Raw genomic sequence first — 25258 nt, forward strand, 5'->3', positions numbered from 1 at the left:
CCGCGCAGCAGCGCACGCCCCCAAGTAAAAGGCGCAAATAGCAGCATGGCCCTCCCGCCCGCTTCTGTCCGCACCCGCCCTACCCTCTGTCTTGTCTGTGTGAATGGCAGCGACCCATACACAGGCTCTTCCGTGTTTGTTTTCTTCCATTTATTATTATTTTCTTTTAACTCACATAGACTGCAATAAAACTGGCTGTTTCTCCTTTGTCTCTGCCCTCCATCCAACCGGCTCATGGTACCCAGCAGCCGTGTCAGTGATGTTTGCGGCCCAGCAATGTTGTGCGTCCTTCTGTGTGTGCCTAAGTTCCCTTCAGAGTGCAGGGATTATAAGCACAAGGGGCTGCCAGTTTTCCAGGCATTGCACCAAAATTTAAAAAAAAAAAAAAAAGCACACACACGTGTTGGGAGCAGAGTCGCAATGAGATTCTTGCACCCAAAAAGAATCAAAAACTCTTAAGTAGAACAGTTATGAGAGCAGCAGTCACGTTCTACAGCTGAGGAGAAAAGCTATTTCAAGCTAATGCTTAAGACCATGTGAGAAATTGTGCATGTGAGAGAGATTGTAGCTTTCCATGAGTAAAACCTCCTAGTCTTTTGCAAAAGCTGTGAAAAAAGTGATGTTTTGTACAGAGCGGTACCTTGGTTCAGGAACTTAATCTGTTCCATCATTCCGGGAAAGGTGGCCACTTCTGTGTTAGTGTGGGAAGCTGGCCACATCCGTGTTCTTCACCTGATGCTGAGCAGAGCTGGTACACAAAAATCAAGATTTTGCCAGATGGTTTTGTTTGCGAACCAAATTGTTCACAAACAAAAGTGCTCACGAAATGAGGTACCACCGTATTCTTGCAAAACACACGTCTTTAATCTATGAAGAGATCTGTTGGATGAGGCGGTGAAGCTTCACCAAAGAGCCCAACAGGGTCCATCCTCTTGGATCATGCTTGGTGTATGACACAAAGAATTTAGAGGTTATTTTTTCCCTAACCATTGCAATCCTTTAAAATTCAAGACGTGCTGTCTAGTAGCTGTCAGTCAATCCAAGTACACAGTTTGCCGTGTTGGCTGCTGTATACCATTTGTGAACAGTTAAGTCCATAGTAACAGCCCAAGGGCAGAGAGTCACCAGCCGTAGCTGCACTGTGACTCCCCAGGGCCTTAGCCAAGCAATGGAGAGAGATTGTTGTCTCCCACCCCACGCCCACCATGGTTTCAAAGAAACAGCCAGTTTTAGCCTCCTTTAGTGCTGTGCATGTGGTGTCCTTTGGCATTGGAAAACACACCGACAGAGCAAAAGAACACTTCTGTTTGCATGAATCACATGAGGCCGGTTCCGTCCGAGGGTACATACTTGGGGTCCCCATCTCACCCACACTGCCACAGCAGCACATAAGAGCGGGCAGTCTAATCATGGCAGGAAGCAGCACAGACACAGCATAGCAGGAGCCCTCCCCACTCAGAGAACTCAGTGTGACAATCTGCCTCCACCAGCCAATGGTAACCAAGACCAAAGCCAGCTAGCCTTCAGGAAGGCGTTGTCCGATGGACCAGTCCAGCCAGACGGAGGTGAGCAGAAAGGCCATGTTCAAAGCACACTGCGAGAGCATCCCCCAGTTTAAAGCCCTCATCTTTACTTTTTAGAGATTGTCTGATAAAAATGTTCCTCCCCTTTTTAATGTGCTTTTGTGGGCATGGCATCTTAGGGCGTCATCATCACCATTGAGTCCCAGGAACGGTCTCGTTTTAAATTGACTACAGTGATTTGTATTTTTCTACGCACTAGTCATCTTTTGACTTTTGTTGGGAAATAGATTAACCGTATTCATATTGCAAAATGGAATGCATGCTACTAACCTAACCTGTTCGAGCATGATGATAAATATGTTGCATTGTGATAAAAGTTTCAATTGTCACAATTCCACTGGCCCTACCACTTCAAATGTAGATCAGTTTGTTTTTTGTTTTTTTATGATTTGAAGTGTAACTTTTGGAAATTCTTAGAGGATAGAAAAGGAAAAATTGTCAATGCACTCATTCACCTTTCCGTGGTGAAGTTCTCTCTTGATCTACATGCAGACGTTTTCCATTCCTGTCTCCATAGTTGTTTAAGTGTATCAGATGTGTTGGGCATGTGAATATCCAAGTGCCTGTGTAATAAATAAAGTATCTCTATTTCATTCATAAACTACCGGGTTCTGAGCCATTGTTATATGCTGCAGCATAAAATGAGTGCGTCAGTTTTGTTCTCTTACTGGATTCCCTGCAGTGTAGTTACTGCCCCATTGCTAGGGACAGTTGTGATGACAGAAACATTGGGGAGCAGAACAGAACTCCATGTTGGCAACATTCAAAGATAGAAGCAAAAGCATTTCCAAATAAAAGCATCAGAGCTTACATGAAAACCTACATACATAGTGGGTTTGGGCTATGCCAGGCACTGTTTCAACTCTTTCTCTTCCTCATGTCTCATCTACCCCACAGTCTGCTAGAGCAAGACAATCCCATGACCCCGTGCTTTGGAGAAGGAGCTGACTTGGAACCCATATTCAAAATGGAAAACAAGCTTAGATCTGCCCCTCACCTAGCCCAAACAATTGGAGTTTTCTCCAAAAATGAATGCTACTGCCAGTGACGCGAATCCAAGTAGAGTGATCAGAATGCTATCTTTAATGTAATGCAAAAACATGTATCTTTTAGAAAAGATTTTTAAAAAATGGATGGCACTGTTTGTCCTCTTATGTTCCTTCCAGCCCTAAAATACTCAATTTTATTATTCTGGATTTGCTACAAAATTTAAATCAAGCCTATATCCTACTTTGGCATTTTTCTTTATTTTCAAGAAGTTAAAAACACTTACTGTGTTCTTCTCCCAGTTAATCAGATATTTGTATGCAGTAGATGTGTGTGGCAGCATGGAGGCAGACCACTGAAATGTGTCCCAAATTTGCCATTAATTATAATTAGTGAAATAATTAGCTTAAACACGAGTTTAATTCTGAATATGTGTTTTCTCAGACCACTTAATAGATTATCATCAGAACAAAATCTCCATGTTTCTGCTAGTCTTATTTTCTAAAATTGCTTAAAATTCCACCTCTCACTTTTTCTTTCATCAAATAGACTCAGTTGGGGCTGGGGATTTAGCTCAGTGGTTCCACTGCTTGCCTCGCAAGTGAAAGGTCCCAAGTTCAATCCCCGGTACCAAAACTAACTAAATAAATAAATTCAGTTGATTTCACGTTATTATTTTCTTCTTTGAAATATTGCATTAATTATAAATGTCACAGCAAACACTTCCCTTAATCCATGCCTTATTTTAAGTATTGTAATTTAGGTATTACTATATAATTATTTTGTAAGTTTTTTTATCATAGATGTGGTTCTTAAAATGTGTATAAAGTGTTTTCTTTTTCTTTGAGTAATGCTTGGATAGATATTCCTTACATTTAAGATGTGTTGAATTAGAAGTCCTCTGCTGAAATCACAAAGGGAAAACTAAATAATATAGAATGTGTTATTTAATTTTGTGCTAATAATAGTAAATAAAACTCCACACTTTCTAAAACCTAAAGATTTTATTGATATGCTACCATGCATTTTCTCCAAATACCTAATAGAAAATGTATTATAGGATAAAATTTATAAAGTTCAGTATAATTTGTCTAAAGCTAGAGAGAAAAACTGACCCAGAGATATAAATATATAGGCAGCAAGTTCCTATTCAACAGTTTACTTCCTGCAGAAATATCAGAAATAATTTTCCATGTTTGGATAAAAGTCCCCTGTTTGGGCCTCACAAAGGGGCTTGTACAGTGGCATCTGCATTCTGAAAGTCGTATTCTACCCCTGCATCGTGCTGCACACCGCACAAAGCTGTGTCACCCTTGATCTCTGGTCATCCAGTTATCCCATCCCAGATGCGGAAACAACCAGAGAGCCAGAGGTGTGGGGCGGCTGATGCAAGAACAGAGCGAGGAGTTTTCAGACCAGGACTATGACCCTTGTCTGTGACACTGAGACCTTGGCTCTTCAAATACATTGGCTCTTCCAAAATCAGACACCTCTGCTTTCAACAAAATTGATTGTCATGTTCTTATTTTTAACTGATTGCTAAAATTCTTATAAATCATTAGATGTAGAGAAGGTGACAGAAAGCAGTCAAGGCTCTAGATACATGGTCCTCCTCTCCGAGGGCTGGTGACTGAAGCTAAAAGGCAACGGCAGGAACCACTCCCCCATGCAGGCCCAGTCAAAGGCAGCGGTGTGGGGAGGAAGCTCCTGGTACATCTGGAGGCCTTTCTATCAAGGCTGGAAAATTGTCCCTAAAGAGCCTTCAAGTTTTCTTTGTGAGCTTCTCAGCAGATTTCTGCTTGAACTGGCATACTTTATGGGACAAGCCAGAATCATGGAGTGAGTCACAAGTTACTTTCCCCCTCCCTCTGGGATTTAGTTGTGTGCTGGGAAATCTGAAGGGAAATGTTAGCCAGACTATGCCAAATCATCCTGATTCTGAACAACTCTGTATGTAGAAATCCCTGGACAGGTTTTTTCCAAATGCCTGGGTCTGGGTAACGTAGGCCTTGCTAGTACAGACATCAGCCTCGGGAAATTTCAGAGAGTAGTTTTAGTTCAGTTTATTTACTTATACCAAACCAAAAACAGAAGAGACCTCCTTAAAACTTTGAAGATTCATATAGCCAGCATCCAGTAAATCACGTTTTACATGCAAGTTGAAAATTCGTATTTTCTGAAGATTTTAGTGAGTTTTAATGTAGTAACATCATGTATATGTATATGTATCCTTCCTGGGCAATAAAACTAGAACTGTTAGGAAGGCCAAAGAGCTTAGGTGACAATGTGAGTAATTAAATGACTCTTGAGAGGGAATTATGAATGCAAATTCCTTGGTGTGGCCAAATTGTAGGAAAAAAGCCTGATGCTACTTTCCAGGAGCCACTGCTAGAGATCCTTCTGTGAATAAAGCTCATTTATGACAGGCCCTTGTCAAAGTTCCTCTCCTGTGTTGCCTTGGTGAACTCTTCACCAAGCAACTCCATGAGAGTCGTGCGTGTGTGTGTGTGTGTGTGTGTGTGTGTGAGTGAGTGTGTGTGTGTGTGTTTGTAGTGTGTGCTTGGGTCAGGAACAGTGGGCCCGGAGAGTGGAGAGAACTCTTGGTTCCAAAAGATAGGAGCTCAGGGAGGCCTGTGTTTTTCTGACCCTGTAGAGATGATGACTTTGGCTCCAGAGAAATTTAAACTTCTCTGTTCTTGGGAAAGACAGGGCTGGTAGGGAGGTAAGGGAGAAATGATGGGAGGAAAAACCCCAATGGGCTCTTTACCAATGCATGCATGTGGTTAACAAAAATGGATCGTGCCTTCCTCATTTCAGTTTGTGCACACGCAGAAAGTTAAAACATTTAAAAACTAAAACCCTGAGCAGTGTAAAATAAAGAGAAAGTGGAAACTATAAACACCCAACCAAATCTGAGAGAATTAATTTGAATCATTTTTGGCTTTTGAAGTTCTATTCCTATTCTCTGTGGGCAACGGCTTCCTTCATTGTCTATGAAGAGCAAAATGTTTGTTGAGGGTTTCTGTATCTTCTTAGAATGAACGCATGTGCATTTGCAAATATTTCCTTGGTCGTTTGAATTCATTGCTGGCACTGTCTCTGCTATCCATGTAGAGAGCCACAGACAATTTATAGCTCTGCCTGTGTGACCTTCTCCTGCTTACGACCTTCATTCCTGGCCTGCCTTCGAAGGGTACTTTTGTTCTTTTCCAGTAGTAGCCATGGGCCTTTGCCGTGCCAGCCACTTGCTTTGATCTGGTCACGCTGGGCAGGTTTATGTTCATTTCCTGAGACATAACAGCAAGACCAACTGGCCCATTTAAATGTCAGACTTGACTTCCACCTCGCTATGCCTCAGGCCAAGTGATCTGGGGGCTGTGTAGTGACGGCTGGAATAGAAATACCTGGTGCAAGAAGAGGCCTTAATTTTTAACATTCCACATATTTTCAATATGACTCTTCAGATGCAAATAATTTTACCTTGGGCTTGAGAAAATTATTTTCACAAAGTTAGTTGATTGAATTTCAGCAGGGATCAGGACTGAGGCAGTGAGTCCAGCAGGGAGGAAACACATGGGAGTCTGCAGGGAACGTGTGGGGACACGGACAGGCGGGAGGGACAGTAGGAGCAGGAGCTTCCCGCCAGGTAGGACGCTGGAGGAAGCAGGGAAGTGCCACACACCTTTGGCTACTTCACACTGTTGCCTGCGCCTGGCTACCTAACTTCCTGCCCGTTACTTGCTCATTTTTCTACTTTCCATGCACGTGGGTTACACATGTTCTATAAAACGCTGACCCCTCACCCGTTCGCCTTGTGCAGCTTGGCTGGGGCAGATGTATGGCTACAGATTGGACATAGGGAATCTTCAAGTGCACTGTGAAGATGTAATCATATTTTATTTTATTACTAGTGTTGTATGTGTAAATATGTAATTAATTACCAAGCAGCCAAGAACACTTACAGAATTTAAAAGAAAATATAGTAAATCAAAAATGTGGTTTTGATTTAGATATTGAGTGCTTTGGACGTGTGTATAGACATAACAGCTATAACCATGGCTTTGTAATGTATTAAAAGACACTGAAAGATACAATTAATCAACGAACTTCACCATTTGAATAGAAACTAATGAAAATATAATAAATCTCACAAGGCAGATAAAGTCTTAAGGAAAATCCTTGTTAAAAGTCAGGCGCATGGACCCCTATTTTTAAACATGTAAGAAAGAATAATGATTCTGCCATGTCTGTTTTTGAAAAGAACAGGGGAGTAAAATTTGTTTTTTGAAATTCAAAACCACAAGATTTCAAGTTCCATACATCACTACTCATTTGTCTAATTTTATCTTTAAAAAGCCTGCTGTACATGTGAATATAGAAAATGAACATTTTTATATCTACTTAATTCACATGTTTTTCTACTTGTGGCTGTTATGCACTTTTTAATGCTGGTTTGTTTTAAAAGTAGTTTCATTGCTAAAATAATTACTAGAGTAAATAACTACTGAATCACTGTTTGGCTTCATCCAGACTATTAATATACAAGAATATTAAAAATACTTCAGGTAGAAAACAACTCCTTTTGGGGAATCGTTTATATTATTTTATAGTCTTCCTATGAGCATTATTTACTCTGGTTTCCCTGACCTGTCAAATAGTTGTTTTGTTTTGTTTTAAGCAAAGACAGAGCAGACAAGACAGTTTCTATGCTACATATAACTTTTAATTCACACCATATACTCAGAGTTGTGAAGTTTTAGATGAAGCAAGTTCCAAAGAAGCTTAGAGATAATGGATATATTTTCAGTACAACAAAATAAAATTGAGCAGGAAAAAGCCCCTTAGGATGGGCCTGATGTATGCATTGGCTCCAGGTATGGTTGAGGAGGCAGTGTGGCTGGTTTCCTCTCTGCCTTGGCAAGCCACTCCACGCCTGGGGCCCCTGGCCAGTCTTTCTCTGACCCCCGAGGTCCCAGCAGACATTTCTGGGTCTGTGGAATCAAACCCTTTGATATTAAAATCCCTATTCACTCTTGTTCATCCTCAAGTCTCCACTGGACTTCTCAGTGGCTACACAAATTTGGGGACATCATCAGTTGCGAGGCTAACGGAACATGTGCCTGACTGATATTTGTTTTCCAGGTTCCTTAATTTTGCATAAGATAAATCTCAAGAGATAGAACTTACACAAATACATTTCTTAGGATTACAGAAAACATTTTAAGGCTTACAAAAGACCTTAAGAACAAATGTTTAAGATCCACCAACCCGGAGAATAATTATGCACAGTCATCCTTTTTATAGCAGACTGGATAACAAAGGCTTTCTGGGAGGTGTACAGACACAGTGGTACCTACATATTATGTGGTTTTTCTGTCTCTCCAGTTGCATTTTGGGATGACTTCTTTCCTCTCTCACTTAACGTTACATCCTAATTAAGGCCGCAAGTGACAATCGTCAATTTTATCCAACACATTTAAAATGTTATTGGCATGGTTTAGATAAAATTGATTCCATGCCCATATCCGAGATGGCTTTCTTCTGAAACCTGACTGCTCAGTCAGGTGTTAACTTTCACTGTGCCACGCCCAGCTGAGAGGGAACCATGGCTGTGTTAGGAAGGGAGAGGACACATCATTCTGTTCTTTATCTTGAAGAAAAATGCGCTGGAAAGACAGTTGTTTGTAGACTGCTCTTTCTCCTCTGAACTAGGGTGTCTGGGTTACCCATTGTGAATGAACTGCATCAGCGCAGCAGTGAGAGAGCTGAAGATTAGCATGTCGATTGAGGTTTAGGAACAATGGAAAGCTCCTTACCTCTTGCTGAACTCTGATCTTTTATTTCAGATACATAATTTAGTGAGTTTTTAAATCTTGAAGGCTAAAAATAAGAGACTGTAAGAGTGCATTCACTACTTATGGAAAATATTAGAGGAAATTCGTATCTCAGTCCCTTATTCATTCACATTCTTTTATATATTTGTTTAATTATCTGAATGCAGATTATGCCCCAGACTTTCCTCACATTGGTGGGGATGTTGCAATAAACAAAAGAGACAAATATTCCAGTCCCTGGGAGTCTCCCACCTGAGCAGTCGTTATTGAATAATCAAGTTACAGGTGCCTGGGAAGAATTGGAAAATGAGAAAGAGTAACTGGTCTGCCTTCAACTGAGATGGGAAAGAAATATGAACAGGCATTGAATTAAGTTGATATTCGTGTCAGTGTGTTGACAGATGTCTGAGACACTGAATTAATTATATCTTTATTTGTTCTGGCTCCCTTTTTTCTCCTAATTTTTACAGTCAAGTGGGTTACAACCAACGATGGGAGGAGAGAGAGTAGGAGACTGACGGGTTCGGTCCCTCCCATCACAGGGGCCTTCGGAGTGCTGCTGCGGAAAGCAACAGCACACTAGCCGTGCGCACTGCTGGGCTACTGCTGCCTCTGTCCCCAGGGGAAGCGTGCTCAGCCTTACTTCCTAGGACCGAGTTTTTTGCCAAACTATTTGAATTTCACCTGAAACCTGATGCCCTTATTTTCAAAACATTCATGGTCTAACAGTACAGCTTCAGGGCTAAGAAAATGTTTCCAAAGCACCACTTCCTAGAATGATTCTCCAATCAATAGGCATCTGCAGAGTACTCTGTTCCTGCCCTACATGGTTTTTCTCTCTTGTTGGGTCTGAGAACCTAATGCAACTATAGTGTAAGCCAGAGCCAAGAGAATGAAATGAGCATCAGAAAATCAAGACTTGCCCATGAAAATCTAATAGCTCTTTGTTGTTCCTTGTTTTTTCTTTTTAGCAATAGGATTGAACCCAGAGCTTTCGCACTGAGCTACACCCCTAGCCTTTTATTTTTTATTTTGAGAGACAGAATCTTGCAAAGTTGCTAAATTGCCCAGACTGGTCTCCAAATTGATATCCTCCTGCCTCAGCCTCCCAGAATGCTGGAATAATAGACATGTGCCACCACACTCAGGTGATGTAGCTCTTAAATATCATTTCTTTCACATATGATCTTTCTTAATATTAATCTTTTAATGACAAAATGTTTATTGTGTTAGTATTATATCAAAATCAGAACATGCAACTTGATATATTATTTGTTCATTCTATTTATTTGGACACAACTAAAATTATAGCCTAAATATATTAAAGTAAAAGTCAATTACTTGCTTAATTTTCATTTAGGCTAATGTATTACTCAAATTTTCTTTTATCATCCACTATGATATTTTGGTACCACTATACTATATTTAAGTAAATTTCACCAAAAACAATTCTAAACCAAAAACATCTCATAAAAGGAAGATATACTTAAAAGGGAAGTTACAGGATAAATGCAAGCATTATAATGTTATGCTTTTGCTTGTAAAAAAAAATCCAATCTACCAGATACTGGTAAAAATAACTATTCTTTTTATTATTAATCATTAATTATAATAGAAAATATTAAAAAATGTGATTAGACAAAATACTGTTGGTCACTTTGGAACTTAAAACCAATTTGATTAAGACATTATCTTAAGTAGAAATTGAGAAAGTAATTTCCAGGCAGATATAGTGGCACAGCACTGTAATCTCAATATGCTGGGAAGCTGAGGCAGGAGGATCACAAGTTCAAACCCAGCCTAGGTACTGGGCAAATTAGTGACTTAGCAAGATACAGTCCCAAAACTAAAAAATAAAATAAAATAAAATAAAATAAATTAAAGGCTGGGAATGTAGTTCAGTGTAAGCCATCAGTTCAATTCCTATTACCTACAATAACGAAAAAGCAAATTCTAATGGTAGCATTAAATAAATACAGATTGCATTATTTATTACAATGTCTAGAAAACTTCAGTCACGGAAAGTAGAAAGTGTAAACAGGATTAACAGCTTTATCGAATTTTTTAGGTCCACATTCAAATGAAATTTTAAAATGAAATAAAACTGTAAAATCCTTTCAGTAAATTAAGAGAAAATAATAGTAATAACAGGTGCGATACAGAGAGAATGAGACCGCAAGGGGGGAAAGGAGAGAGGAAAAATGGAAGAAAAAGGAAGAAAGCAAGGAAAGGAGGGAGGGAGGAAGAAAAGAACGGAGGGAGGAAGGGAGCGAGGAAAAGCGGAAGTCAGAAAGTCGAAAAGATCCCTGTATTTATCGTTTATACAGTAAAGTTAATGCTAGCTAAAGAAAAACAGTAATTCCCTAAGTACGTAATGTCTAAAGCAACTGGGCATTTCTCTGGGTTCCAGCCTTTAATCGTTAGACTCTCATGAAGTGGCCTCGCACCCTGCAGCTGTGTCCGCCCAGGAGCCACGCAGCACGTCACCCTGAGGGGCGCGGACCCCTCCACAGCACCCCAGGGACACAGCGGGCCGCGTGTTACCCCAGTGTGGGCCCCTCCCTCTCCTTCTGGGGGCAGCCCGGCCGCCTGGGGTCCTTGGCTCAGAGCTCAGAGCTGCCGTCCTGGGTGGGTAGAGTGCAGATCCCGCGCGTTTGATAGGGTAGGAGAAAGAATCCCGGAGAGCGAACCGCGCGGCAGATACCCCAGGGCCGCAGCAGGAAGACGTCATGGTGGGGTGGCCAAGCAGCACCCACGGGAGACGAGGAGCTGGGGATCACCCAAAACAGGTGGACTCGCCTCACAGGGGAGAAAGCCCCTCGCCCCACGTGGAATTGAGTGGCAGTGCCCAGCCCTTGGAGGCCGCCTGCGGTGGGGACCCCGCTCAGCTTCAGGGTCCCTCCCTGGGGTCCTACCCTCGGGCCATCTGTGAGAGCCCAGAGAGGGCCTCAGAAAGGCGTGCACTTCCTGAGACACGGCTCCAAAATTGCTTGGCTGTCTTTCGAATCCTCAATCTTCTGGTGAAATAATCGTTTTTCCAAATGCCGTAGACCCAGGTCCGGGGCTTCCTGCTCAGCGGGTTTAGGATTCCCCAAACAGGAAAAGAGTAGGAAGAACTAAGCAGAGTTTTTCAGACTGTTAATTCTGAAATCGTGAGATTACAGATCACATTTAGTTTTAATATTTTAAAATAGTATTTCCTTCAGGGACATAGAAAGATAGAGACATTACACTTAAATAAACCTAGAGCTCGCCAACTCTGTCTGCCAAGACAGCAAGGGGCACACATTCTAGCATTTGTCAGAGTTTGGCTGTGATGCAGTGTTACTGCTCCTCATCCTTTCTTTGTTCTCCAAGCTAAATCCATGCATATTTAATTTTTTGGCCTGTTATGAACTTCTTTGTAATCATAAGCTATGCTTTCCAGTGCTTCATGTGTTATTTTTAAATGGTTTCTTCATCCAAGCCGTTTTTAAAAAATGATATCAAGGTTATAAAAACCTAGCTGATGATCATATTTTTCTACATGGCAGGACAGATTAAAGAGGTCATTTCAGATTTTCAAAGCTATGAAAAAAAAATCACTGAAATTCCTTGGACAAAGAACACGAGGAGAAATAAACTTGGCCATGTCAAGTGGCTTTTTGGTTGGGGATTTTTTAAAACTCATGGTTGGATTAAAAAGTGAAATACTATCTACTAAACCTTTCAGCTGTTGTGGTGTTTGGTTTAGGGAAAAACATGTTAATGTATTGTCATTTGTTTTTATTTACTTATTTGTTCATTAACTAATTCTTGGCCACAGTAGACCAGTAACCACTTGAGAAGCAAACTAAAGCACGAGCTGAAATCTATAGATGTTTTAAAATTACAGAAGATCTGGCCTCAATATTATCCGAACAGAATTTGGTTCATTAAAATGTTTGCAATAATATAGGTTTTTCTCAACTTAATATAACTGATGTTTTCTTATTTGCGATCTATTTCAGGAAAGAGAAATTAGAAAATGCATGTGTTGTATCAAGTTTCTGGGAAAGGACCCCTAAAATACTTGGATTTTTAGGGCCAGCTTATCAAAACTTCTCCATCTGCATATGTTGCATAGCAGTTTATGCTGTTGTAGGCAGGGGTAGCCCTGCTAAAAGGGGAAGTCCATTCTTCATTTTAACTTAATTTTCAGGAAGTCTCTAAGTGCTGGGCTATTTCTATAATACACTTAGGTACTAGTTAAGAATAAAAGAGTGGATCAGACACCGGATGTTTTCTCGTGATAATGCCAAGCATCTAGAGTCATTTGAATAGTTACCTCTCTAATTTCTGTAGACTGAATGGAATTAGATGGAATATTATTTTGCGCAGATACGAGATAGACCTAGGTTCATTCCATTATGTGTTCCCTTGATTTGGTTTTCTTTTTATATTTCTTCTAAAATATTTTGCATTTGAAATAGTGATAGAATTTACACAGGCCTTCAAAATGATATTTCTGCTCACGGAGATAGGCAGAATGCAAAAATATCTTTTCTTCCCTTTATTTCTGGTCTTCTTTCCTTCTTCTAATTGTGTTGCTTTCCATTCTCCCTATACTTCACACATTTCTCAGAGCAAGAGTAGACCTAGAAATCGCATCAGATTAAAAACTATAATTGATGAAAGAAAAGCATGAAAAGTTTTGAAGTGTAAACAGTAAGATATTTCTATAATGTAGTATTCTAATGCATTTATGAGTTTGCTTATGGACAAAATTTCTTATTTGAGTAAAGATAAGGTGATTAAATTAATGTTTATTAAGGTTTGCCTTTGAAAATAGTTCGTTGAGATTTTCTAGTTGATGAAATTCATGTTTCCCGTTCAATATTGCACAATGTCAAGGGTGCAGTGGGCTGGCTTATGCATGGCCAGTCCCAAAGTGGATAAGCTTTCCTTGTTTACAGTCACTTGATGAATCTATCTCATCATACGGCTGATTATGCAGTTTAACCTACTTCATACATGTTCATAATTGTGTATCCTAGTTATAGTATCTTTATGTTTTTAAATGATTCATTTAAAAGTTATTTTCTTTAATATTAAACACACCATCTGGGATTTTTTCTACATACACTGAAAAGATACTGAACAAATGTTATAATTCTTCTTCTACAAATTCAGTCCTATGGGTAACTAGTGGTTCGTTCACTGGCAGCAGACCATTTAAACATTCAGTAAATAGCTATTCCCAACTTGGAAACAACAGATGGAAAAAGGGAAAATTAAATCCCTTGCAAGACTTGATCCCCCATCTCCCCTGTAGGTGAATGTGCTATTCTCATTGGTTTCACCAAAGAAGATCTACATTTTTCCAATTCACTTGGCTGTATTAGTCAAGACTCCCACAGTAAGAATCGCTATGTTCTTACATATTTCCTTAAGAAAGGTGTAGCTATCTTAGGATCATGAAATGATTAACTTCCCTCAGTGGTGTGAACCCACTCAGTGAGCTAAGAGATTTCTGACAGAACAGGGTGTGTTCATGGAGGAGAGAGATGCCAAGTAGTTCTGTAGTTTAGAGCAAATCTAGATCAGCAGAGAAGAGAGAGGAATTCACGGGCAGGACTGTGTAAGCTCAGACACCAGCTTTCAGAAACTCTGAAGTGAAGAGGGATGAGGCTCTAACAGTCTGCAGAGGTCCTGGGGAGTCAGAGCCAGCTCAGAACACCCAAAGCTCACGATCCCTGCACAAAGCAGAAATCAGCAATGTAAAAAACTTGCTAGGAAAGCATCTTCCACAAAGTACGAGGAAGCACTATCTTTCCCTTCCTTCCTTTTGCATGACACCTTCTTCCCAAATGTCCTGAAATCAAGAACCCTGGTGAAATTAGTACCATACCCTACTACCTAACTGGGAGCAAACCTTGTGTTTCGATGGGAATACTGTTTCCTAATCCAAAAGTCGCACTTACACAATTTTTGAAACCAGTCTGAACCATGAACTAGGAAATGTCTAAGGGAAACAGATATCTTTGATTTTTAAAACTCCCTGAGAGATGTTGGCAGAGACCATACAGATCAGCTCCGAACGGTCCCCATTTTTGGAAATTACCTGCATGTTTTGAATCTTCACCTGTGAGGAGAAAAAAAAAAACAAACAACCCAGAAGATTAGTTATTAGTATGGCAAATGATTAATAATTTCCTTTATCCTTCTATTTTTAGCTACCAAAGATTCCCTAAATTATCTTCTCAGTGAAATAGCCCGTTATGATTTATTTGCCACATCACAATGGTCGTGCCGGACACCAAATCATGATAATAGAATAGTTTGCACTGTTAAACTCAGCCTGAACAGTTAGTTCGGTGCTTCTCCCCGGCAGTCAGTGGGTCTTATTTCAATGGCCGGTACACAAGCCCTTTGGTGCTCGGCTTTGGTTAAGGAGGCTAAGAGGGAAGGAGAGGCGAGGCGGGTTGAGAGGCCGAGTTCCGGCAGAGCTGTCCCAAGCTGGGTGAGGAGAGGGTGTGCATGTGCGCGTGGAGACAGGAGAGCTGCTCCTGACTGTGGTGTCGACTCTTCCCGCACCATGCAGCCCAGCCCAGCACCCCACGGCCTGCAGACAGCACGGCGTCCACCGGCTCCTCGGGCAGCAGCTTTGGCAGCGGCTACAGCGTGGACAGCGAGGGCAGCGGCCCTGCCGGGGACAGCGGCCTGTTCCCGATGCCGAGGATGTAAGTGGGCCTTTCTGTTTCTGCAGGGCTCCCGTTCCTAACACTGCACAGGGCCCAGGCGGGGATCTCGGGGCTCTGAGCCGCTGGGTCTGCTCAGGCACGCAGAACGCTCCCTCGCACAGACAGGGTGAATCCCGCCCGCCCTCATGTGGGCCAAAGCTCTGCACCCCCAGCAGCGGGCAGCAGCCCGCCTGCATCTGGTGTGACCGTTGCCCATCACGCAGCCTAAAGCCCGGTGGGCGTGCGTTGGTGTTTTAGTCATAAAGACCGAACCCAAACACGGCTGGTTGGGGCGATGAAGATAGGTTTATTCACCCTGAGTTGGAAGAAATTGGAAGGCATTCCAAGGGCCCATATCATGTTTGAAATAGATGGTGCGCCCGCTAATCACGCAGACCTTTCAACCGCCAATTGCTCTACAACCTGAATGAAAATTTTGAAGTGTTTCCATGCATTTTAGAACAAATGCCAAGTATTATCCGTGTCTCTGGGTGGGCACCCCTAGAGTGAAACCCATCCATGATTTGTGAGCGCTCAAGAATATCACCGTGCAAATGAAAAGGAAAACTAAAACAGACTGTGTTTAGAATGCGTTAGAATAGGGTTAGTCATATTGGTGGCCAAATTTAGCCGAAGTCAAGATAAATATGTAGATCACGTCTGCTGCAATATCACAAGCTGAATTTCCCGGGGATCTTACCTTCTCCTGTCCACTAGAGGAGTCTTGTACATGGAGAACATCCGCAGACACCAGGTTCCTGGGTCCAGACGGGGCAGATGCAGCCTGCTGCCTGGTTTCATAAGGCTTGAAAGCTAAAAAGAGCTTTTGTATGTTGAAATATTTTTTACACATGAATAAATAAAAGGCTGTTTTGTGAGGTGCAGGTGACAGGAAATAGACGTTTCAGCAGCTTTAGAGGAACTGTGCGGCCCACAGCAGTGCCCACTGCTTTGTGCCACGTGAGCAAACAGAAAATTCACTTTCTTGAAACATTATATGATATACATAAGAAATGGAACTTATTCATTTTTGTATATGCCTGAAAGGTGTGTCTAACACACTATTGCTTAGGCTAGTGCAATTACTCAATAAATACTTGGTGGTTTGTTAAACTATAAATTATAAAATGTGCAGTCAGAATGTTCTCAGTTTAAGATCATGAAGAACTCGGGAAAGCTGCATTCTTTACAGAACCCACAGTTTCATTTCCTTGGTACCCTATTTATTAGGTACCCTGTGCTGTCAGTTTTGTGTAATCTTCAAAGTGGACCTTGCATTTTGTCTAAGTATCTAATTCTAAATTCAGTTTTCATTAGAACCAAAGCTATGAGCAGAAATCACTAAAATATGAAATCTGGGACTAAAACATTCCAATTTTTAAAAAAATATATTTTTATTATAACTGCTAAAAATTAAAACTTTTAAAAAGTTTAGCAAAGTATAAAAAAGTTCCTCATGGTCAATTGAGTTTGGCTCAGTGATAAAATATGAGTTTTTTAAAATTAACTGCTGAATCTCAAAGAAGCAGTTACACAGACTGAAGTCTTGTGCATTGATCAAACAAGACAGTATATTCACAAGCAGACCATATATGCATGCACATAAAAGTGAGAGGTTATGTAATTATAGGAAATCACTTTTCATAATCACTATATCAAAACTGTTCTTAAATCTTTGACCATGAATTGTCCTAATAGACTAATATGATGGTTTTCAAATTAAAATGACTTATAAACTCGCATCAGTCCCTCTTATTATGTGCGGGGACATTTCAGAATCTGCTCATTGAATAGACTGACAAGAGGGTGTTTAGAGCAGTTTTCAAATAAGGTCTAATGGGATCTTAAGAAATAAATGTGGCTATGTTTTCAGTAGGTCCAGCCAACCAAATAGTTTCTGTGAAAGTCAGAATTAGTTGCTAGTGAATCTGGCTGTGCTTGAATTACTATCTGGAAAGCACAGCTTCAAGATGTTCCCTTGTTCTGCCATCCTTCTGAGCATTTATGGGTTTTTATTCCATTTTAAAGCATGTCTTGTCTGAGTACCTCAACCTGCCATTCAAACCCAGCATGTGTTTTGCCAGTTGGTTGTCTCATAACCCCAAGGTAACTGGTGCTGCTGCCACCCGAGCACTGTAACAGACAGCAGTCTCGCTGGGCATTGCCCTAGCTGGCACACAGCAGGAATCACAAAGCCAGAAGCAGACCCCAAGCAGTCTGACCAAAAGCTAGTTTGCTTCACACAGCTGAAAACCGGAAGAATTTCAAAACTGTCACTGAGTGAAGTTTAAAAGTGTATGTTACTACAGTATTTTAGGTAAATATATTTTTACTTTTAGTTAACACGTAAACTCAGCATATTTTTGGGCTAGCATGTGACATTTGAATACTTCCATGCACTGTCTAGTGTTTGAGTCTGGGTAAATATATCTGGTAAGCAAATCTCAAACATATTTCATTCTTTCGTGATGACACATTCAAAATACTTTCTAGATTGAGATACACAGAGCCCTGCTTTTCTCTATGGTCACCCTACTGTGCCATAACAGGTGCGCTTTTGCCTCTCCCATCTTAAAGCATCCCATGCCTCCTGTCCAGTGTGCCCAGCCCTCTGTTCCCCTTCTCAGACCCTGGTCCCTACCTCAATCTCTACGCAATCAAAATGTTAGATCCATGGACAAGAATCAGCGTGCAGTCTGGCTTATTTCGCTCATGTTCATGATCCCATTAATGTTGTTGCAAACAAGAGGATTTCACCCACTTAATGAGTGAGCAACATCCCGCTGTACATATGGATCACCTTTCCTTCCTCCACCCTGTCAGTGGATGGACAGTAAGCCCGGCACTGCCAGGAGGGTGGTGTCTTCCGCGTAGCGATCTTCACGGCCTGGAGTGGGATGACAGGCGTGTTGAGCACTTCAGATTCAGGTCTCTGTACTTCCCCATGGTGGCCCATGGGAATGGCTCCATCCCCACCAAAAGCTCCATTCTCCCCCACGTCCTCGGGACTTGGAGGGCAGTGATACTTCACGGTGGCTTTAATTATCATTTCCCCGATAATTCGTGATGCTGAACATTGTTGTGTGTGTCTGATTGAATGTCTTCCTTTGGGAAGTATCTTTTTGGGGGGTTCAATATTATTTTCATGTGTCATTTAATTATTTCCCTTCTAACCACAGAGTCTCTAGAAGCTCATTTTTAAACATTATAAAGATATAAAAACTCCTAATTGAGTTCAAATGGGGAAAAGCAAGAATAATTTTGGGGAGAAATAGGTTTGATCCAGGGTGGACAGCACCCTATCTGTACTTGTACCAAAGTGTCCATAAATGTCCATTTCTACATTTGGGTGCCCCCTAAAGGCTTCTTAAATGGGAAAAAAAATGCTTCAGAAGTTTGAAAATTTCATGATCGTGTGATTGTTTGACAAATGATTCTACAAATAAAGTATATGAATCTTGAGGTATTATGTTTGCACTGAATAAAACTAATAAACAAGTTCCCATTTTAAAATTGACATGCTAGCAGTTAACTGAGTGTTCATTTGCCGTTCAGATGATTCATGCAGGTCTGAATGTATAATGTGCTTTTATTTTACAAACCCAATCTCCTCATTTGCACACAGGGAATGATGATAATTCAATGGATTTTTCTTTCATTAAACAGAGGGAAGATGGGGCAGAACGGACAGGAGCCTGTAAAGCAGCCAGCAGGAGGAGTAGGACTGACAGACTCAGAAGGTGAGCAGCATTTAGTCCTGGATGTCAGTTGAATTCCACTGTACATTTTCAGCTCTTCATATTTAAATTTGTAAGGACTACTGGCAAAAGCACTAGGTAGGAAATCATCATTATCTATTAAATAGAAATAACTTTGGATTCATTTAACAATTTCCACCTCTCCTTTATTTTAAAAATTTAAATACCTTGGGGTACTGAAAATTTAAAATAGAAAGAGAAGGATGGGCTGGGGATGTAGCTCAGTGGTTCTGCTGCCTGTCTCTCAAGCACAAGGTCCTGAGTTCGATCCCTGGCATGCCCCACCCCCCCAAAAAAAAGAAAAAGAGAAAGAGAAGGATGACAGGAAAAAGACTCAAGACTTTCTCAGGAAGAAATGTGTACCTTCTTGAAATAAAAGAAAAATGTTTTCCTTAAGATATCATGCAAAGAGAAAATCAATCTTACTTAAACCATGGAAATGCTTAAGTATGTGAAACTGAGAATAAATAAAAGGTGTAAAAATCATCCAATAAAAATTAATAACTGAACCAACTTCTAAAGTAAAAGCCACATTTGAAATTACATAATTTGGTTTTATTAAGCAAATAAATTATTTCCAAAAATGCAAAATCAGTCTTTAACTTCAGCAAACACCTGAGACTTTCTAGGGGTGGTGCAAGGACCAGCTCGTCTTTCCTAACACTGTGTTACAATCTGTCACCTTTATCCTCCACCAATAGCAACAATCCCTCAGAAAAGCAAATTATCTTGATTATCTCACAGGAGTCTTAGAACTGCCCATGAGGTAAAAAATAGCACAGAGGGAAGCTGTATAAATGGGGGTCAAAGTGCAAACCCCACTTAAGGTCAGGACAAGTGCATGGAACCCAGGAAAATGAGACCAAACACCACACACTGAGGAAGAAAGGTCCCCAGAAAGTGGCCCAAGGTCATCAGACGGCCAAGAGGAGACTCGGTGTCAACTTCATCTGCTGCCCAGTACATGAGCTGACTTTTGACTTCAGAAACCTTAGCTGAGAAACACTAGTTCTAAGTGGTGCCTCGTTCCCTGGACTTCAGTGAGTACCACATTTCTCTGGCCGAGTTTTTCCTTTCCTTTGGATTTGTGATTTCTGTTCGAACCCATGCCTGTTGCCATGCTCCCCAGAGTTCCACCCGAGCCCACCAAACCTTTTATCCACCTGGCTGCGTAAACTCATAGGTTTACCCAGCTGTGGCTTAGTCCCCAGGCTCCCGCCCAGACTCCCTGGGAATCAGTCAGCTCCTCAACGGTCTGGAATTCACCCTGAGCCGGCCTTGTGCCCTGACCAGAAGGCAGAAGCCCTGTGAATAGGAAGGAAGGAGGGTGGGTGTGTGGACCACAAGTACACAGAGCAGGGTAGTGAGGCAGCAGAAGAGGCCACCGTCCTTCTGCACAAGAAGCCGGTGAGGAGTGGTAGCCTAGGGGGAGGCAGCACGAGGCACCTGTCCATCCAGGACCGCCAGGGTGGAGAGAGGCACCTGCTCTCCCTTGCACTATTCAATCTCTGTGGCTCAGCCCAAACCGAGCTAGTGGTTATCAGGGGAGGTGGGACCCCGGGGGAGCTTCTCCCGGAAGACAGCGGGAGGAGCGAGGAGCCTCCGCCGGGCATCGTCCACACGGCTCCCCAGGCCCGCCGTGTCCCACCTGCATGCGGCTCAGCCCACCCTCCTCAGGCAGGACGTGTGTGTCCTCATCCTGGGTCCCCAGCGCTCAGCCCAGCCCGGCCTGAGCTTCGAAGAGCTGCTGTGGAGGGAATGAAGAACCCGTAGGACCGTACACAGGACCGATAGCTACTGACTTAGTCGCGACTCCAGAACTCCGGCAAAGGGAAGAAGCTTTAAGTGTCTTAGCTACTTGATTCCGCCTTCGTCTAACAAAGTTTTCAAGTAAAATTTAAACGCTAGCAGCTGGCAGTGACTGGAACTGTTCAGCCTGGCGCTTCCTTCTTTGCCGTCAGTCCCACACAAGTGTGCTTGTTTCCAAGAAGGAGCCAGTCACAGGCTACTGTATTTTTATTTAAATCTTGTCAGTGATGTGCTTCTACCTTAGTGAATGGCCACTGACCAGCAGCAGATCTCGGATTAGTTGTGGAGCAGAGGGTGGGGCGAGGGCGGGAACAGAATGATCGTGTGGTTCACCTGAGCCCCTTCTCCCCACCCGGACACGAAGTTCTGACAACAATCAAATATCCAGTTTTTGTATCTACATGAAGCCGGGTTAAGAGAGGTATGTACAGGAAAGGATAGCTAATACTACAGAGAAGAAAACTGCAATAAATATTAAACCTCTAGAAACAGTCTTAAATTAGGAAAGCAGTATAAACAGAGTATGGACAAAACCATCAAAAGTGTTTATTCCAAGAGGCAGAAGGCATCAATTTACATGGCGTGACATTTTCGGCCCTGTAGAAACACGAAATCAGCTCTGTGTTGTACTTAAGGGGTGTGCATGACTTATATCTTGTTTGGCATGACTCAGCGGCCCGCTTTCACTTCTTTCTGTTTCATTTGAACATTTTCTTCCCATTTCCCAATATATTTTATACATTTTGGTTCTCTGCTGTGTCACCAGCCCTGACCCGGAGTCTGGGCTCCTAAAGGAATGGGGTGGGGCACCATCCATCCATCTTGGAGCACCCATAACGGAGCAGGAGAGCAAGGCAGGGTCCTGGCCTCAAAATAACCATTGGATCCAGGCTTTCGCTCCCTAACTGAATGCAGTATTTTAGGGTCATCTTTATAAATGATTATATCATTATTTCTTTTTATTTTTTACCTACATAGAAAACATTAAGTACTTGATGATTTCTTTTATCTTGTAGCTGTCCTGTAAGGTAAAGTGTAATGTTTAATTCTTTACATTGATTCTTTTTATTTAATGTAAAAACGTAATAGTAAACCAATTTTCCTAGGATCATTTGTTGAATAAGCTTAATTTCCTTCCTGATATGAAATACTACATCAATCACAGTGAAAATTCTTAAGTGGATGCTCAATATCTGGTAATGAGCTTTATGGATTACTACCGACTTCTTGCTTTTGTATCTGTCAGCACAGTTTTTGTTCACTTAGCCTTCTTTTATGTCTATTTCTCCTGAATTACACTGCTTTTACCTCTTTATTTTAAAAATGTGTTTGAAAGATATTTAAAACTCTTTTTTGTTGAGAAGTAAAGGAAATTCTATAGGAATACTTAAATTATATTACAACTCTAATGTAATTTAAGAGAAATGGCATGTTTACATGTAATATTTCCTATCATGAATACAGTACGCCTCTCAATATTTTCTGTTATTTCAGTAAGATAGCTTTCATTTCATTCACATGTGCTTAAAATATTTTGTTAACTTTATAGTAAGCACTTTCTTTGTTTGTTATTGTTGTGGTAAACTTCCTGGAATTTTTAACTGATTGATGGATATTATTTTCTAATATAGTTGTTGAGATTTCATTTCTTACTTAACCATTGTGTTATAAAAGAGATAAATGGTAGTAGACCAGGTATGACAGCAGCCTTGGTGAATGGAGACAAAGAGAATATAAAAGTGTGTGTGTGTGTGTGTGTGTGTGTGTGTAAAGTAAGACTGAACGGAGGAAATATTGGTTTTTGCTTTTCAGAATTGTTACTCTCCTAAAGAGAATACAATTAAACAATGGCTCATATAGCATAAAAATTGACCCCACCCTTGATAGGTGATAAAACAGTAGGCATGGCAAAACCACTTTTATGACTTTTCCTAAAACTAACTTCAAAGAAACCCTAGGCCAACTCTGTGGTGTAATCTTATGTATCAACTCCCAATAAAAATTAACCACCTCCTGGAATGCTCTGTCAACTGAAGGAAATAGCAACAAGTACAAAGTCAAATGCAAAAGTGATCCAGTGGGGTAGGAATTTCATTGAGTGTAGAGGAGAAATGCGAATTGTTTTCCACATCAATTTTGGGTGCCAGTTTTTATACGCGTGATATTAGGCAAGTTATTGAAATCTGTGCTTTTTTTTCTTTCCTAATTTGCAGAAGCAAAAGCAATAATGGTGTTAGTAGGACCAGTGGTGAGTGGAAAGTGCCTGGCGCTGTCCAATGTCCCAGACTTGTGTCAGTGACTTCTCCCAGCCTAACTCTGCTGGTCCTCTATCACTTATGTAAGGTGCTTTCATTCTCTCCCTTTTGGCTTTCAAACAGATATGTTTTTGTAGTCATACATTTCCCAGTTTGTTTTGAAAATCTGATACATATATTTATTACAGTATTTCAGTCTACTCTTCACCACAAAATAGTTCTTACATGATTCTCGGTATAGAAATGCCTCTTCTCTGCTGAGGTTGATTTCTCTGAAACTCATCACATTTTCTTAAATTGCTTGAGTTTAAAATTCAGTGTCATTGATTTCCAGTCTTGGATTACTCATGGAACTTAAAATTGAAGCATCTTCTGAAAAAATAGCCTATTATTGAAATGTAGAAATTTCTGAATCTCAACTCTCAGATTTATCTCTGGAGGTTATTGACTGACCAGCAAAAAATTAAATGAATTAAATTTCTGGGACTTATCTTGGATCATTCTTAGTTTTAGCATGTGTCAAAGGTTTGACAGTTGCTTAATGTAAAGCTCGCAGTATTTTAGACTTTCAGAGGTACATTCGGCAATGGTAGTTCTCAGTATTTTTAAGAAACATTTTCGTCTTTGCCTAGAAGTCTCTAAAACAGTTTCATGGGGAGCTGGTGCCCTGATTTACTTATGAGAGAGGCATTTGAATAAAAAAAAATACTAAAAAGATGCATGGATACTGAAGATACACAGTGTTTATTTTGTTCTAAATGCTTATATTTTCTGGCTAATTTGTCATAAAACAGTAGGAGATATAGATAAAAATAAATGGAATTTTAACTTCCACTCTACAGGGAAGTGAACACAGGCCATGCACAGCAAAACCACTCTCCTAAAGATCCACAGCAACTTCTAAACAGTCAGGGTTGGGCAATCTAACATCACCCAGCTCTTGCCAGGGTAATTTATCAGCATTTTAATCTTAATCTTGATGGATATAGCACTGGGCTGGGGCCTTAGCTCAGTGGTGGCACCACCTGCCTCAAAAGCGCAAGGTTCTGAGTTCAACCCGCAGTACCACTAAATAAATAAGTAAATAAATAAAGTGACTTAATATTTTGATATATCAGGAAACATAAAATGAGTTATTGTGATTGAAGAGTAGCAAAGAGAAAACTTTAGTATTATTTGCTTTTATAAATAAATAGTATTTATTTGCAGTAAATAAGTACTGAGTGCTTTCTATTCTGCTGAATGACATGGATATGATTCTCTTAAAAATCCTTTACTGTTAGTTACTGCAACTAAATACTTTCCTTAACACATTCACAAAACAACATCTGCCAGCTCCGTGTTCCGCAGAGAGGTATCACTTGTAGGAAAGCCGATTTTAACTGATGAGAGTAATGTGCAAAATCTCCAAAGAAAAAGAAACACTATGGAATTCAAACTACTGGGCTATTTTATCTTTTCTTTTGCGCTTCACTTAAATTTAAAATGAAATTTATGAATGGCCAGCAAGGAAAAAATTCAGAGTTTTGCAAAATGCTAAAATTCATTTGAGATCATCTACATTTCCACCAGTTAGATTGTCAGTTGTTCTACCTACAACACAATCTTATTTATCCAGCGAATCTGGGAAATTTATAGAGTTCTCTAAAAAGGAAAACATTTTACATCTGAGCAAAAAAGTAGAACTGAGAAAAGAAGCAGCCAGCACTTTCTGCAGGAAAGGCCTGGTCCAGAGGGTGGTGGGGTGACCGTCATGTGGGAGGGGGCTGTACGGCTCACGTTCTCCTCATGTCAGCACCGCCTTGCCGAGCCCCCGTGACAAATACCTTCAATGAAAGCCAAATCTGGAAATTGAGATTCGGACAAACCCACCGAACCCCACGAACTTAGTTGTTAGCCTGAAGTGAACGTTCACCCGCTAATTCTGAAAGAGAAGTCAAAGACCAGATTTTTCTGCCAGCCCCTGCTCTACCCAGTCCTGAAAGTGATAATGCCCAGTGTTAGTGCCTTCTTCCTAAAAATGATTTGAAGTCAAATGGAGATATCAGAGCTCTGGAAACTTGCAGGGCACAGAGGAGGTGCGTGGTAAGTGTCCCTGGGATGAGCCATCCTTAAACAGAAGTAGGGCTTACAAGGAGAGGTCCAGGAAATCAGCCACAAAGGACAATGGTGAAAGTAAAGATAAGAAACCAGGAAAATGATGACATGCAAACCTATGCTTCACAAAATTTTAAAGAAAGAAATTGGCTCGGCTGGAAAAAGCCATCTGGAGGCTCTTCACAGCACATTTTAAAGATAAATTAAAGAGTGAAATGGAGCTTAAATTAGGTA

At 40.9% G+C, this 25258-nt stretch overlaps 1 protein-coding gene across 1 annotated transcript in view; it reads left to right on the forward strand.

The window, feature by feature from the left end:
* Pclo (piccolo presynaptic cytomatrix protein) overlaps positions 1–25258 on the forward strand; it is a 324402-nt gene that overhangs the window by 281069 nt on the left and 18075 nt on the right. The window contains exons 25-27 of the mRNA XM_033758844.1: positions 9–24; positions 14967–15105; positions 18772–18845. Coding sequence (XP_033614735.1) covers positions 9–24; positions 14967–15105; positions 18772–18845 — 229 coding nt within the window. The remainder of the gene's footprint in view (positions 1–8; positions 25–14966; positions 15106–18771; positions 18846–25258) is intronic.

This window comes from Fukomys damarensis, unplaced genomic scaffold (assembly GCF_012274545.1).
Source record: "Fukomys damarensis isolate Sample0158 unplaced genomic scaffold, DMR_v1.0_HiC HiC_scaffold_4, whole genome shotgun sequence".
Lineage (NCBI taxonomy): Eukaryota > Metazoa > Chordata > Mammalia > Rodentia > Bathyergidae > Fukomys > Fukomys damarensis.